General features: G+C 47.2%; 1 protein-coding gene across 3 annotated transcripts in view; it reads right to left on the bottom strand.

Moving 5' to 3' along the window:
* Window positions 1-2,765: 2,765 nt before the first annotated feature.
* Window positions 2,766-16,909, bottom strand: part of lyst (lysosomal trafficking regulator) — a 215,517-nt gene continuing 201,373 nt past the window's right edge. For all 3 annotated transcript variants that reach the window (XM_045702248.2, XM_045702249.2, XM_045702250.2), the window contains 4 exons: window positions 13,909-14,048; window positions 13,718-13,815; window positions 11,201-11,357; window positions 2,766-4,165 (listed from right to left, as the gene is read on the bottom strand). In XM_045702248.2, coding sequence (XP_045558204.1) covers window positions 3,955-4,165; window positions 11,201-11,357; window positions 13,718-13,815; window positions 13,909-14,048 — 606 coding nt within the window. In that variant the 3' untranslated portion in view covers window positions 2,766-3,954. The remainder of the gene's footprint in view (window positions 4,166-11,200; window positions 11,358-13,717; window positions 13,816-13,908; window positions 14,049-16,909) is intronic.

Genomic DNA, 16,909 nt, shown 5'->3' with positions numbered 1-16,909 from the left:
CGCTCTCTCTCTCGCTCTCTCTCTCGCCACGCTCGCTCTCTCGCCACGCTCGCTCTCTCTCTCGCCACGCTCGCTCTCTCGCCTCGCCTCGCTCTCTCGCTCTCTCGCCTCGCTCTCTCGCTCGCTCGCCTCGCTCGCTCGCCTCGCTCTCTCTCGCCTCGCTCGCTCTCTCTCGCCTCGCTCGCTCTCTCTCGCCTCGCTCGCTCTCTCTCGCCTCGCTCGCTCTCTCTCGCCTCGCTCGCTCTCTCTCGCCTCGCTCGCTCTCTCTCGCCTCGCTCGCTCTCTCTCTCGCTCGCCTCGCTCGCTCTCTCGCTCGCTCTCTCGCCTCGCTCGCTCTCTCGCTCTCTCTCGCCTCGCTCGCTCGCTCTCTCTCGCCTCGCTCGCTCGCTCTCTCGCTCTCTCTCTCTCTCTCGCCTCGCTCTCTCTCTCGCCTCGCTCTCTCTCTCGCCTCGCTCTCTCTCTCGCCTCGCTCGCTCTCTCGCTCTCTCTCGCCTCGCTCGCTGCCTCGCTCGCTCTCTCTCGCCTCGCTCGCTGCCTCGCTCGCTCTCTCGCCTCGCTCTCTCGCCTCGCTCGCCTCGCTCTCTCTCTCGCCTCGCTCGCTCTCTCGCCTCGCTCTCTCTCTCGCCTCGCTCTCTCTCTCGCCTCGCTCTCTCTCTCGCCTCGCTCGCTCTCTCGCCTCGCTCTCTCTCTCGCCTCGCTCGCTCTCTCTCTCGCCTCGCTCTCTCTCTCTCTCGCCTCGCTCTCTCTCTCTCTCGCCTCGCTCTCTCTCTCGCCTCGCTCTCTCTCTCGCCTCGCTCTCTCTCTCGCCTCGCTCGCTCTCTCGCCTCGCTCTCTCTCTCGCCTCTCTCTCGCCTCTCTCTCGCCTCGCTCTCTCTCTCGCCTCGCTCTCTCTCTCGCCTCGCTCTCTCTCTCGCCTCGCTCTCTCTCTCTCGCCTCTCTCTCTCTCGCCTCGCTCTCTCTCTCGCCTCGCTCTCTCTCTCTCTCGCCTCGCCCTCTCTCTCTCGCCCTCTCTCTCTCGCCCTCTCTCTCTCGCCCTCTCTCTCTCGCCCTCTCTCTCGCCTCGCCCTCTCTCTCGCCTCTCTCTCGCCTCGCCCTCTCTCTCTCGCCTCGCCCTCTCTCTCGCCTCGCCCTCTCTCTCTCGCCTCGCCCTCTCTCTCTCGCCTCGCCCTCTCTCTCTCGCCTCGCCCTCTCTCTCGCCTCGCCCTCTCTCTCTCGCTCGGCTCTCGCGCCTCTCGCCCCTCTCCCTCTCGCCTCGCCCTCTCTCCCGCCTCGCTCCCTCACCCTCTCTCTCTCCCTCTCGCCTCGCTCTCTCGCCTCGCCCTCTCTCTCTCTCGCCTCGCTCTCTCTCTCTCGCCTCGCGCTCTCTCTCTCTCGCCTCGCGCTCTCTCTCTCTCGCCTCGCGCTCTCCCTCTCTCGCCTCGCGCTCTCTCTCTCTCGCCTCGCGCTCTCTCTCTCGCCTCGCGCTCTCTCTCGCCTCGCCCTCTCTCTCTCTCCTCGCCTCGCCCTCTCTCTCCTCGCCTCGCCCTCTCTCTCTCTCCTCGCCCTCTCTCTCCTCGCCCTCTCTCTCTCTCGCCTCGCCCTCTCTCTCTCGCCTCGCCCTCTCTCTCTCGCCTCGCCCTCTCTCTCTCGCCTCGCCCTCTCTCTCTCGCCTCGCCCTCTCTCTCTCTCTCGCTCGGCTCTCGCGCCTCTCGCCCCTCTCCCTCTCGCCTCGCCCTCTCTCCCGCCTCGCCCTCTCTCCCGCCTCGCCCTCTCTCCCGCCTCGCCCTCTCTCCCGCCTCGCCCTCTCTCCCGCCTCGCCCTCTCTCCCGCCTCGCTCCCTCTCGCCTCGCCCTCTCTCCCGTTCCCTCTCGCCTCGCTCTCTCGCCCCGCTCCCTCTCTCTCGCCCCGCTCCCTCTCTCTCGCCCCGCCCTCGCCCCCACTCGCCTCGCCCTCGCTCCCTCTCGCCCCCTCTCGCCTCGCCCTCGCTCCCTCGCCCCGCTCCCTCTCGCCCCCTCTCCCCTCGCTCCCTCTCGCCCCGCTCCCTCTCGCCCCGCTCCCTCTCACCCCCTCTCGCCTCGCCCCGCTCCCTCTCGCCTCGCCCCCTCTCGCCCCCTCTCGCCTCGCCCTCGCTCCCTCTCGCCCCGCTCCCTCTCGCCTCGCCCCCTCTCGCCTCGCCCTCGCTCCCTCTCGCCTCGCTCTCGCGCCTCTCTCTCTCTCTCTCTCTCTCGCCTCGCTCCCCTCTTTCTGATTGTGTAGTAGTGGAGCTATACACTCATTCAATTAATTGCTAATTACCAGGGTGTTTTGATGTCTCCTGGGATGTTGCAGCAGCTCCCCAGTGGTCTGTAATCCTGGCAGCAGGAGCTAGACTGGGAGACTAGAGAGCTCAGAGGACAGACTACACTGCTGTCTGGATCAAGCCACTACTTTTACAGGGCTGTGAGAGGAGAGGAGAGCTCAGAGGACAGACTACACTCTCTTATCTGTCTGGATCCAAATACTACTAAGCTGAACTAGAGGATCAACTAAGTATGACAGATATGGTTCTCCTCCTCCAAAGGAAAGGTACTCTGAGCTAGAATAACATCTATGTGACGCTGGGTTCCTTTTTCCTCTTTCCTACAATATCTTAGATTTTCAGCAAGATGTAAGAATCAGTTGATGGCTGTAAGAATCAGTTGATGGCTATAAGAATCAGTTGATGGCTATAAGAATCAGTTGATTGCTGCAGTGCATTGGAGAGGCAGCAGTTTCAGACCAGTAAACACAAGGACAGAAGTCAAACAGCAGGTCATTCTCAGCTTTCATTGATAATACGAAATAATGACAACAATCTAAGGAAGCCAATGCAAAAACAAAGAGTGAAAACAAACACAGGAAACTGGATTGATACAAGGCAGGAAACAGGATCGATACAAGGCAGGAACACAATGGAGTTAGTGCTTTCAAGCTCTCTCTCTCACACACACACACACACACACACTCTCCATCCATCCCCCTCATTCTCCTTAATTCCAGCATGCAAGAAGAGGCCTTTCTTAGAGCACAGGCCAGGACATTACAGGTAACACAACCCACATCATCCCAGATCCCCCTAGCTGGTTTACGTAGTCTAGAGTTCAGAGTGGACAGGAAGGGTATCTCAGACCCCACAGGAACCACGCAGGGCCAGGCCATCTCCAGGTAGGTGACAGATATGCAGAGTGTTCCTGTAATTGCAGCTTTTCCTGGTCTCTCAGGAATAAGAGCCATCAGTCAGGTGACTAATGCAGAGAGACACATGCGTTGGCCGTAGAGGAGAGACGGGGGCGGGTCTCTACCCTCTGCTCTGGCTTTGGATTGGTCAGACACTAGCAGAGGCAGGGGCCTTCTGGTCTGACTTGGGATTGGTCAGATGTTATGTAGCAGCTCACCAGGACAGTCCAAACAACTAATCAAGTCATCAGCAACACATTTCAGAAGGAAGGAACATTATTACCATGACAACAAAACCAAAACAAAACGATATCTAGATCTCTTTAATATCATAACAACCGCTAGTCTGCTCACACGGAAACGACTGTAGAAAACAGGAGGTGGGTCTTAGGGTCTGAGCTGATGGCTTTGATTGGTCGTCTGCAGCATGTTGACATGTCCGTCTCCCAGCGGGGGGGAGGGAAGGGGACTGACTGCTCATGGAGAGGTTCAGGCTGTTCTGTCCGACCTGGAGAACTGTGGTTATTGTAGTTTTGTCCTAGGGTAGTCTGGAGAAATGCGTCAGAAGAGAAGAGAACTATGGGTATTGTAGTTCTGACTCTCAACATGCCAGGAGGTCTGGGGGCTGCCATAAGAGCAGAGGACTGTGGGTATTGTAGTTCTGTCCCTCATGCGGTCTCTCAGGGTAGTCTGGAGCCATGCGTCAGAAAAGGACTGGGTATTGTAATCATGTCTCTCAGGAGGATTGTGGGTAGTGTAGTCATTCAAGGCCCTAGTCTGTCAGCTGGCAGCGTAGCTAGAGAGGAAGCTGTAGAACATGGGTAGTTTCATCCTCTGCTGGTCTCTCCTACACCAGGCCATGACCGTCCCCTCACTGTTAGCTGTGTAGAGGTGGTGGCCGTCACACGAATACGTCAGGCTGATGATAGGCTTGTTCGACTTGGGGAAGGTGATCTCTCTCACTGGCTTCAAGTCCCAAGTGCTCCACAGCCTAAATGGTTGTGATGAGAGGAAAAGGAAGACCTTTGTTATTTAACATTTATTCAGGAAGCCACACTCACTCAGATTCAGAACGTCTTTGTGTCACTACCCAAGTTTCCATCCAATTGGCGACAGTTTTTCCATGCGCAAATTAAAAGATTTGCATACAAACAGTATGTTTTTCCATCAAATTGATTTGTTGCAGATAAAAGGTTGTGATGACGTAGTGCACAGAAACATATATTTAGTTATGTTCCAATGTACTGAATAAAAAAAATACAAGTTAAAATGGGTTTCCATCTCAAATATTTTCCTTATATAATGAATGTGCCCACTCTGGTCTTGGTACGTGCTCTCTAGCCAACAGAGACAGTGTGGGTAGGCTACCTACAGTTCCTTCAGGAAGTATTGGTACAGTACGTGCTACCTACAGTTCCTTCAGGAAGTATTGGTACAGTACGTGCTCTCTAGCCAACAGAGATAGTGTGGGTAGGCTACCTACAGTACGTGCTCTCTAGCCAAAAGAGACAGTGTGGGTAGGCTACCTACAGTTACTTCAGGAAGTACTGGTACAGTACGTGCTCTCTAGCCAACAGAGACAGTGTGGGTAGGCTACCTACAGTTCCTTCAGGAAGTATTGGTACAGTACGTGCTCTCTAGCCAACAGAGACAGTGTGGGTAGGCTACCTACAGTTCCTTCCGGAAGTATTCAGACCCCTTGACTTATTCCACATTTTGTTGTGTTACAGCCTGAATTCAAAAATATATTTAATAGATTTTTTTTCTCAGCAATCTACACACAAAACCCCATAATGACCATAATAAGTGAAAACATGTTTTTAGACATTTTGGTAAATGTTTTGAAAATGAAATACAGAAATATCTAATTTACATACATGAAGGGAACTCACGTGCGCCAGCTGTGTGGTTAGTGAGAAAGTGCGTATTGCAAATGTACGCTCCCTTACTAGACGTCCGATAAATCTGCGGACGGCGTCGGGCCGCTCATAGGGGCCGGATCTTCCAGGAAGTCATCGAACGGAGTCTCTCGGACCTTCCGTTTCCATTTAATAAAATGTTCAAATTTTGGTAATTTCTTTGCAGTTCTGGATTATTCCACGGGAGGGCGAATGGAATCATATTGCAAACGTAACGTATATCACCGATCACGACGCGGCTTTTTCTCCTAAACGGAAAATAATTTGAAGACGAAACTCGGTCAGCGTGGGTTTGGCATAATGGGCAGTTGGCCCCGAACAGGATGGAGTCGAGGCCTCGACGCTTTTCGAGTTAAGGCTATTTTTCTGGGATTGAAAGTCAAACAGGAAAATAGAGTGCTGATTTGACCGCTTCACATCAAACTACATGAGCCTACGGTGTCAGGAGAAAAGGAACCATGCATTTACCAATGTTCATTTCAGAGAAATTGTACAATGGCACATTGGTGATATTCAACAATAGGAGGTTTTTTTCCCAAAAAAGTTACAGATCCAGTTGCAGCGTGTTCAGATGAGTCCGTTAAGGCGGGTTTCGGAGCTCTGTGAGATTACTGTGATTTTCTGAAACAACACACACTTGTTCAACCCTCTGTAAATAAGTCAGTTCTTAACAGAAAGACCTAAAACTCAATATTCTATAAGAGCCTAATGTTCAGCTTCCTGTGTCAACCAGAAGTGCCTTAAAATTGTGTTATAGGGGCTGTTTTGAAGGGTTAAAAAGGTCAGATATTTCCACAACTTCATATGTGTGACTAGGCAACCCTCATGAACTGTAAATCAGTCATTTATCCCATCAGATGTCAAAGAAAAGCTCTCTCACACACACACACACAGCAAGGACGGAGTGACACAGTGCGGTGCTTAAAGACACAAAGAGCCTGCAATGGCATTACCATTATCTCTAGGCTGTGCCGAGTTCAATGAGACGCCCCGCTTGACCGTAGCTCGGTCTGAGCACAGCGACCGTGAGAAAACTAGGCCCAAAATGATGCCTGCACCAATATGTCAAGTGCTTTTGGGTGACAGTGAGAGAACCGTTAGGGTTAGAAGCACAATTCAACCTCAGGAGCGTTCCTGAGGTCCTCCCGATCTGTGCAAGCCTAACCTTGACCCTGTGGCATTAACCCTTCACAGTGAAAAGAAGGTGTTTAGATCAAAAAGTGTGCAATGACTTCTCTCCCCATAGGAATACATTGACTATTCTCCTAAATTCAACCTGAAGCCTATGTAGGTTATGAATGCCTTATGAACCTGTCTTCTATAACAATCCATCAGGCTACTGTGAGGTCTACCTGTGTCGATTCTAAGGTTCCTGGAGCAACCGGAAGTTGTTAAAATCACCCTAGAACTATTGTCATATAAGCAACCTGCAGATAGTGAAAATCACGCAACTCAACCATGTGTCATTCAGTCAATTCTTAAGGTAGAGGCTTCATATTCAGGATTCTGTTTATGCCTACCCCAAAGACAACGTGTGTAGAGTAAGAACTTCCTGTGACAACCGGAAGTGGTTAAAAACACCCTAGAGCTATTGTCATATAACCTGCACATTGTGAAATTCACGCAACTCAACCCTGTGTCATTCAGTCAATTCTTAAGGTAGAGGCTTCATATTCAGGATTCTGTTTATGCCTACCCCAAAGACAACGTGTGTTTATTCCTTTTGCAAAAAAAACTAAAAACACACACACACAGCTTGGCCATAGGGACATAGTGTGGGGCTTAGAGACTTATACCGCCTTCAATAGTTACTTTTGTTCAAACGATTCAAGAACCGTCAGACCTAGAGTTCCGAAACTTTAGAAACCTGTTCTAGAGCTCATGTCGTTTTTGCACGGTGAATTATGTGGCTCTAGAAGGTTCTCAGACCGAGAAACCGCCTCGTGCATTTGCAATATGTTCAATTCATTTTGAATATCACGGACATGGCGACATGTAGAAATGTCCCAGAGTGGCAAGACTAGGTGCATTGAAACCGCCTCGGCCCATAGAGACAGACCCCAATGTCTCTGTCCGATAGCTCATTCAGGGACCCCATAGTAACGCCCTGAAAAACTGGATTTTCAGCACCAATTAAGGCTATTGCTCGGGCACCGAATGACCTATCGAGCCGAAACTTGGGATTCAGGGTCGCCTCACATAGGCCTACACATATTGTCAGAGCTGGACCCGCAGCTATAACGTAACTATGCGTTTTATATTTTTTTTATGGTTAAAATTGAAAGCGCTGTGAATTATGGGCCTTCTCTGACATATGTGATAGTTGGCTTCTATACGAGTTGGAAAAAGTGGATTTGGTGTCAGAATGCTGGGTGACGAGCAATGGAGAGGAACCACAGTCACTGCACGGCCATCCCGAGTTCATCGGGCCAGTCAATTATGCATTTCTGCAGTATTTTTGAGCATGCCTAAATTTGTGATGCTAAATGCCCATTGAATCATATTGCAAACGTAATGCGCATTTGCAATATGATTCAACAGCAAAAAATATCACCAAAGTTGACATGATGAAATCAACACAACGAGCGATGGAGAGGAACCACAGTCACTGCACGGCCATCCCCAGTTCATCGGGACAGTCAATTATGCATTTCTGCAGTGTTTTTGAGCATGCCAAATTCGTGATGTAAAGGCCCATTGAAACATATTGCAAATGCGCATCCGTGCACATGGTGACCCGAAATGGGTTACCAGGAGATTGTTTTTAGAATGGTTTTAAATGCCTTTAGGGGGGTGCAAGGGGTCCACGGTTGGGTAGGGAGCACCCCCCATCAGTGCCCATCCAGTATGGGGCGCCCCTAGTCATTTTGGACATTTTTTAAAAAAATCGCAAAGAAATGACAGTCCCACTTCTCTCATGTCACCATCAAGCCATGGAGAGGAACCACAGTCACTGCACGGCCATCCCGAGTTCATCGGGCCAGTCAATGATGCATGCCTAAATTTGTGATGCTAAATGCCCATTGAATCATATTGCAAACGTAACGCGCATTTGCAATATGATTCAACAGCAAAAAATATCACCAAAGTTGACATGATGAAATCAACACAACGAGCGATGGAGAGGAACCACAGTCACTGCACGGCCATCCCGAGATAATCGGGCCAGTCAATTATGCATTCTGAGCATGTCAAATTTGTTAAAAATGTTAAAAGCAACAGAGTCCCACTTCTCCCTCATCATACATGACAAGTAGACCATCTGCGTTGATTCATGGCTTAACATAGGGCTATATATCATTTGGGCAGTATAAATGCCATTTGGACCATGCTTCACTGACTTTTGGGTTTGGAAACCGACTTCCTATGATCGTACATGGCAAACGGACAAACATCCTGATTTGGCACATTCAATACTTTTATACATGTATAATTGACAAAAAAATTATTGGACATTTCATTTGCACATTTCTAATTGCATTTGGCAAAAAAAAGAAACAAATATGTCACTTTTGACTTCCTATGAAATCGTATTCCAAATGCACAAAACATATGCCTTATGCACAAGCAAATATGTCACTTTTGACTTCCTATGAAATCATATTCCATATGCACAAAACATATGCCTTATGCACAAGCAAAAACAACCCAATAAAATATGTCAAAAGTATGTCCATACAGCTCTTATACATGTGTAATTGACATAAAAAAATCGGCCCAGAAACCACTTTTTAAGGGGCTGAAAAGTTTTCCAAAAATATGTCATTTTTTCAAAATTTGACTCTTGGGTCTTGAATTGTGTTATATTTACAATATGAAAATTCACTGCGGAGAGCTCTAGCCATCTATTGGATATTTGCTGTGATTTGGCACATTCAATACTTAATTTTGCAAAAAAAAGAAAAAAAGTCACTTTTTTCCTATGAAATCATATTCAAAATGCACAAAACATATGCCTTGTGCACAAGCAAAAGCAACCCAAAAAATGACGTCAATAAAAAACGTCATAAGCATGTTCATACAGCTCTTATACATGTGTAATTGACATAAAAATCGAAAAATTTCGAAAAACGGTCCAGAAACCACTTTTTTAAGGGGTGATAAGTTTTCACAAAAAAAAAAACATTTTCTCAAAATCTGACCCTTGGGTGTTGACTTGGGTATCATTTGCTGTATGAAAATCCACGGTGGAGCGCGCTCGCCATCTAAAGGAATTTTGGGGTGTTACAATTGCCAATTGCCATCGGAAAATTGCCATATGATTGGCACGGAGATGGACCGCTTTCGGTGGTATTTACAATTGTGTGTATGATTCGTGCTATGCCAATATGTTCCCATGTTATTTTGTCCAAATCAGGGTAAGTCTCTAAGAGCTGTGAGGCTTTCTGGGTAAATTTCTAAGAGCTGTGAGTCTTTCTGGCAAAGTCTGTAACAGCTTTCCGCACCTTGATTATGCAACATTTACCCATTATTCTTTAAAAAAAATGTTCAAGCTCTGTCAAATTGGTTGTTGATCATTGCTAGACAGACATGTTCAGTTATTGACATATATTTTCAAGTAGATTTAAGTCACAACTAAGTCAAAACTAACTCGGCCACTGTATATTTGGCCTTGTTTTTTAGGTTATTGTCCTGCTGAAAGGTGAATTCATCTCCCAGTGTCTGGTGGAAAGCAGACTGAATCAGGTTTTCTTCTGTGATTAGCTCCATTCTGTTTCTTTTCTATCCTGAAAAACTCCCCAGTCCTTAATGATGACAAGCATACCCATAACATGATGCAGCCACCACTATGCTTGAAAATATGGAGAGTGGTACTCAGTAATCTGTTGTATTGGATTTACCTCAAACACAATACTTTGTATTCCGGACATAAGTTAATTTCTTTGTCACATTTTCTGCAGTTTTACTTTAGTGTCTTGTTGCAAACAGGATGTATGTTTTGGAATATTTGTATTCTGTACAGGCTTCCTTCTTTTCACTCTGTCATTTAGGTTAGTATTGTGGAGTAACTACAATGTTGTTGATCCATCCTCAGTTTTCTCCTATCACAGACATTCAACTCTGTAACTGTTTTAAAGTCACCATTGGCCTCATGGTTAAATCCCTGAGAGGTTTCCTTCCTCTCCGGAAACTGAGTTAAGAAGGACGCCTGTATCTTTGTAGTGACTGGGTGTATTGATACACCATCTAAAGTGTTATTAATGACTTCACCATGCTCAAAGGGATATTCAATGTCTGCTTTTTAATGTTTACCCATCTACCAATAGGTGCCCTTCTTTGAGGCATTGGAAAACCTCTGGGTCTTCGTGGTTGAATCTGTGTTTGAAATTCACTGCTCGACTGAGGGACCTTACAGATAATTGTATGTGTGGGGTACAGAGATGAGGTAGTCATTAAAAAATAATGTTAAACACTATTATTGCACACAGAGTGAGTCCGTGCAACTTATTATGTGACTTGTTAAACATATTTCTACTCCGGAATTTATTTAGGCTTGCCATAACAAAGCAGTGAATACTTATTGACTCAAGACATTTCAGTTTTTTAACATGAAATTATTTGTAAAAATGTAACAATTAAAATGTTTTAACAACAAAATGTGGACAAGTCGAGGGGTGTGAATACTGTCTGAAGGCTCTGTACATAAGGAAATTATTATAGAAAAAGAGACAGATGACTTTTATCTGTCAAACAGCAGCCAAGTCCATATTTATCGAAAGGAACATCAACACGAAAATCATCACATCAATCGAAGTTTATTACATCAATATTTGTGCAGAAAGACGTTTCCGGCCACAACTTCTCTCATAATTAATTTTACCGTCACAAAAAAAGATCCCACCTTGTCTAGCGTATTTTGTTTTGTCGACATTTGGTCTAGTGGGAGTTTATCGACAAATTTGAGATTTCCATCAGGCCTGTTGTGACATTTTCTATCCAACATGTACTTTACTCACATTAAAAGTTTGGATGGAAACCTGGGTAATGCTGGACAATTTGTTTGAGGCAGCATAAAACTATAAAAACACTAAGTACAATAAAAACATCCACAAGGAAACAGACTTGTACACACAGAGAGAGACAGACAGGTACGGGAAGCTGCTCACCTGACCACTCCGTTCTCCAGTCCCCCTGTAATGACGTTGACAGACACTCCCTCCGGCTGATTGGAGAACGCCACAGAGCAGATGATCTCACGACAGTGGACATGGCCAATCAGATCACCGTTCACAGTCCACAACCGTAGATCACTGCCCCCGCCCACTGGATGTACACAATGACATCATAGGTTAGAGGATGAGCCAGACACGCAGACAGTCAGCCAGACACGCAAACAGTCAGCCAGACAGTCAGCCAGACAGTCAGCCAGACAGTCAGCCAGACACACAGACAGTCAGCCAGACACGCATACAGTCAGCCAGACAGCCAGACAGTCAGCCAGACACGCAGGCAGTCAGCCAGACACGCAGGCAGTCAGCCAGACACGCAGACAGTCAGCCAGACACACAGACAGTCAGCCAGACACGCAGACAGACAGTCAGCCAGACACGCAGCCAGACAGGCAGCCAGAAACGCAGACAGACAGGCAGCCAGACACGCAGCCAGACAGGCAGCCAGAAACGCAGACAGACAGTCAGCCAGAAACGCAGAGACAGTCAGTCAGCCAGAAATGCAGACAGACAGTCAGCCAGACACGCAGACAGACAGTCAGCCAGACACGCAGACAGACAGTCAGCCAGACACGCAGACAGACAGTCAGCCAGACACACAGACAGACAGTCAGCCAGACACACAGACAGACAGTCAGCCAGACACACAGACAGTCAGCCAGACATGCAAACAGTCAGCCAGACAGTCAGCCAGACAGTCAGCCAGACAGTCAGCCAGACACGCAGACATACAGTCAGCCAGACAGACAGCCAGACAGACAGTCAGCCAGACACGCATACAGTCAGCCAGACAGCCAGACAGTCAGCCAGACAGTCAGCCAGACACACAGACAGTCAGCCAGACACGCAGACAGTCAGCCAGACACGCAGACAGTCAGCCAGACACGCAGACAGTCAGCCAGACACGCAGACAGTCAGCCAGACACGCAGACAGTCACGCAGACAGACAGTCAGCCAGACACGCAGACAGACAGTCAGCCAGACACGCAGACAGACAGTCAGCCAGACACGCAGACAGACAGTCAGCCAGACACGCAGCCAGACAGGCAGCCAGACACGCAGCCAGACAGGCAGCCAGACAGGCAGCCAGACAGTCAGCCAGACAGTCAGCCAGACAGGCAGCCAGACAGTCAGCCAGACAGGCAGCCAGAAACGCAGCCAGACAGTCAGCCAGAAACGCAGACAGACAGTCAGCCAGCCAGAAATGCAGACAGACTGTCAGCCAGACACGCAGACAGACAGTCAGCCAGACACGCAGACAGACAGTCAGCCAGACAGTCAGCCAGACACACAGACAGACAGTCAGCCAGACACGCAGACAGACAGTCAGCCAGACATGCAGACAGACAGACAGCCAGACACACAGAGAGTCAGCCAGACACGCAGACAGTCAGCCAGACACGCAGATAGACAGCCAGACACGCAGATAGACAGCCAGACACGCAGATAGTCAGCCAGACACACAGATAGTCAGCCAGACACACAGATAGTCAGCCAGACACGCAGATAGTCAGCCAGACACACAGATAGTCAGCCAGACACACAGATAGTCAGCCAGACATACAGATAGTCAGCCAGACAGACAGGTCCTCCCACTGGACTATTCTATATACAGTAACAGCCAGGTCCTCCCACTAGACTATTCTATATACAGTAACAGCCAGGTCTTCCGACTGGAATATTCTATATACAGTAACAGCCAGGTCCTCCCACTGGAATATTATATATACAGTAACAGCCAGGTCCTCCCACTAGACTATTCTATATACAGTAACAGCCAGGTCATCCCACTAGACTATTCTATATACAGTAACAGCCAGGTCCTCCCAGCAGACTATTCTATATACAGTAACAGCCAGGTCCTCCCACTAGACTATTCTATATACAGTAACAGCCAAGTCCTCCCACTAGACTATTCTATATACAGTAACAGCCAGGTCCTCCCACTGGACTATTCTACATACAGTAACAGCCAGGTCCTCCCAGCAGGACTATTCTATATACAGTAACAGCCAGGTCCTCCCAGCTAGACTATTCTATATACAGTAACAGCCAGGTCCTCCCACTATACTATTCTATATACAGTAACAGCCAGGTCCTCCCACTATACTATTCTATATACAGTAACAACCAGGTCCTCCCACTAGACTATTATATATACAGTAACAGCCAGGTCCTCCCACTGGACTATTCTATATACAGTAACAGCCAGGTCCTCCCACTATACTATTCTATATACAGTAACAGCCAGGTCCTCCCACTGGACTATTCTATATACAGTAACAACCAGGTCCTCCCACTGGACTATTCTATATACAGTAACAGCCAGGTCCTCCCACTGGACTATTCTATATACAGTAACAGCCAGGTCCTCCCACTGGACTATTCTATATACAGTAACAACCAGGTCCTCCCACTGGACTATTCTATATACAGTAACAGCCAGGTCCTCACCTGAGTCACAGACCGTAGCGATGTCCCCTGTGGTCTCACTGGCTGACACTGCGGTCACCGGGCTCTTGTGACCCGTCAGGCTCTGGACATAACACAACCTAACAAGACAAACAACAGGTGATTGTTTATTCATGAAAGACAGGAAAAACAAAAGGTTATTATCAGCAGGCTAGGCTACCACGTCCACCCACCTGTTGAGGTCCCAGAGGATGCATGTTCCATCCCTGGACACAGAGATAAGGATGCTGTATGGTTTACACACATGGAGGCTGGTCACCTCAGAGCTGTGGCCGTACAGGTGGACCTGAGACTCTACCTCCATCTCTGTAGGCTGCAGGAAGAGATAATCAGAGGAGGAAGAGGAAGGAGTTATACACAGGAACATAAGAAAGAAACACGAGACCAAACCTAAAAGCATACAGAATGAAACATGGTTTGATGATGATGGAGAAATCTAAGGAAGTCATTGAGAAATATATCTAATCAAAAGACACAGCGAACAAGACTACACAAATATACACCTTCAATATGGGGAAACACTGAAGCAATACAAACACACCCTAAGAACAGAAAGAGGAACAGCACATTAGAAATCAGCTGAGGCTCAGTTCACTAACCCAAACCAACCCCATAGAGCCTCAGGACAGCACTCAGCCAGCTGGTTCTGAGGCTCAGTTCACTAACCCAAACCAACCCCATAGAACCTCAGGACAGCAGTCAGCCAGCTGGTTCTGAGGCTCAGTTCACTAACCCAAACCAACCCCATAGAGCCTCAGGACAGCAGTCAGCCAGCTGGTTCTGAGGCTCAGTTCGCTAACCCAAACCAACCCCATAGAGCCTCAGGACAGCAGTCAGCCAGCTGGTTCTGAGGCTCAGTTCGCTAACCCAAACCAACCCCATAGAGCCTCAGGACAGCAGTCAGCCAGCTGGTTCTGAGGCTCAGTTCGCTAACCCAAACCAACCCCATAGAACCTCAGGACAGCAGTCAGCCAGCTGGTTCTGAGGCTCAGTTCACTAACCCAAACCAACCCCATAGAGACTCAGGACATCTGGTCCAACCAAATTATCACAAAACAAAAAGAAAAATATATCACCTATTGGAAAGACATCACAAAAAATCTTAGTAAACTTCAATGCTATTTGTCTCTAAATAGGCAGACTATCTGACCACTGTGACTGATAGAAAACTGAGGAAAACACTGACTAGGTACAGACTCAGAGAGGACAGTCTGGCTATAGAGACCGGTCGTCACAGACAAACCTGGCTGCCCAGAGAGGACAGTCTGGCTATAGAGACCGGTTGTCACAGACAAACCTGGCTGCCCAGAGAGGACAGTCTGGCTGCCCAGAGGACAGGCTGTGCTCACTCTGCTCCAGGGGAGAGGTAGAGACAGAGCTGCATTTCCTAATAAACTGTGACAAATACTCAGACCTAAGAGAATCTTTCTTTCCCAAAATTATCATTCAGTACAATGCATTTGAAACTATAAAATCAAATATTTATCAGGTGAAAAGCCAACTATGTGTCCTCCTGCCACAACCTGAGGGACAGCCAGTGAAAAGTGCAATATAATGTCAATGTTATTTCCCATTTAGTTTTGTTCTGTCTTTCATTCCAGGTCATGTGTCTTCTCAGTCAGGTTGAGACTGGCCTACTTCTATTTCTTTAATGTATTATTATTCTCATTAATATTGTTGTTGTAGTTGTTGTTGTTAACCTCCCTGGGCGAGGTGGGACGCAAGCCAACAGCCAGTGGAATCGCGTGGCGCGAAATACAAATACCTCAAAAATGCTATAACTTCAATTTCTCAAACATATGACTATTTTACACCATTTTAAAGAAAAGACTCTCGTTAATATAACCACATTGTCCGATTTCAAAAAGGCTTTACAGCGAAAGCAAAACATTAGATGTCAGGAGAGTACCCTGCCAAAAATAATCACACAGCCATTTTCAAAGCAAGCATATATGTCACAAAAACCAAAACCACAGCTAAATGTAGCACTAACCTTTGATGATCTTTATCAGATGACACTCCTAGGACATTATGTTACACAATACATGCATGTTTTGTTCAATCAAGTTCATATTTATATCAAAAAACAGCTTTTTACATTAGCATGTGATGTTCAGAACTAGCATACCCACCTCAAACTTCCGGTGAATTTACTAAATTACTGATGATAAACGTTCACAAAATACATAACAATTATTTTAAGAATTATAGATACAGAACTCCTTTATGCAATCGCGGTGTAAGATTTTAAAATAGCTTTTCGGCGAAAGCACATTTTGCAATATTCTGAGTACATAGCCCGGCCATCACGACTAGCTATTTTGACACCCACCAAGTTTGGGACAACCTAAACTCAGAATTACTATTAGAAAAATTGGATTACCTTTGCTGTTCTTCGTCAGAATGCACTCCCAGGACTTCTACTTCAACAACAAATGCTGTTTTGGTTCCAAATAATCCATAGTTATATTCAAATAGCTCCGTTTTGTTTGTGCATTCAGGTCACTATCCGAAAAGCGAGCGCATTTCGTGACAAAAAAAGTCAAAATATTCCATTACCGTACTTAGAAGCATGTTAAACGCTGTTTAAAATCCAATTTTATGCTATTTTTCTCGTAAAATAGCGATAATATTCCAACCGGGCAACGTTGTATTCATTCAAAGGCTGAAAGAAAAAAAGAGAATTCTCATGAACGCGCATCTCCAGTGTCACTGTCCCCAGGCTGACCACTCACAAATTCTCCAGCTGTTCTTCGCCCAGAGACAGCAGACACCCCATTACACTTTCTGGTGGCTTTAGAGAGCCAATGGAAGCCTTAGAAAGTGTCACGTTACAGCACAGATGCTGTATTTTCGATAGAGATGCAACAGAAGGACAACAAATTGTCAGACAGGGCACTTCCTGTATGGAATCTTCTCAAGTTTTGGCCTGCCATATGAGTTCTGTTATACTCACAGACACCATTCAAACTGTTTTAGAAACTTTAGAGTGTTTTCTATCCAAATCTACTAATTATATGCATATTCAAGTTTCTGGGCAGGAGTAGTAACCATATTAAATCTGGTACGTTTTTTATCCGTCCGTGCAAATACTGCCCCCTAGCCCCAACAGGTTAATGGTAATCACATTTCCACTACTAATACTATTATTGCTGTTGGTCACACCATTTTTGT

The sequence above is a fragment of the Salmo salar genome, chromosome 19 (genome assembly GCF_965601325.2).
Source record: "Salmo salar chromosome 19, fSalSal1, whole genome shotgun sequence".
Lineage (NCBI taxonomy): Eukaryota > Metazoa > Chordata > Actinopteri > Salmoniformes > Salmonidae > Salmo > Salmo salar.
This window is presented reverse-complemented; position numbering and strand designations above follow the sequence as displayed.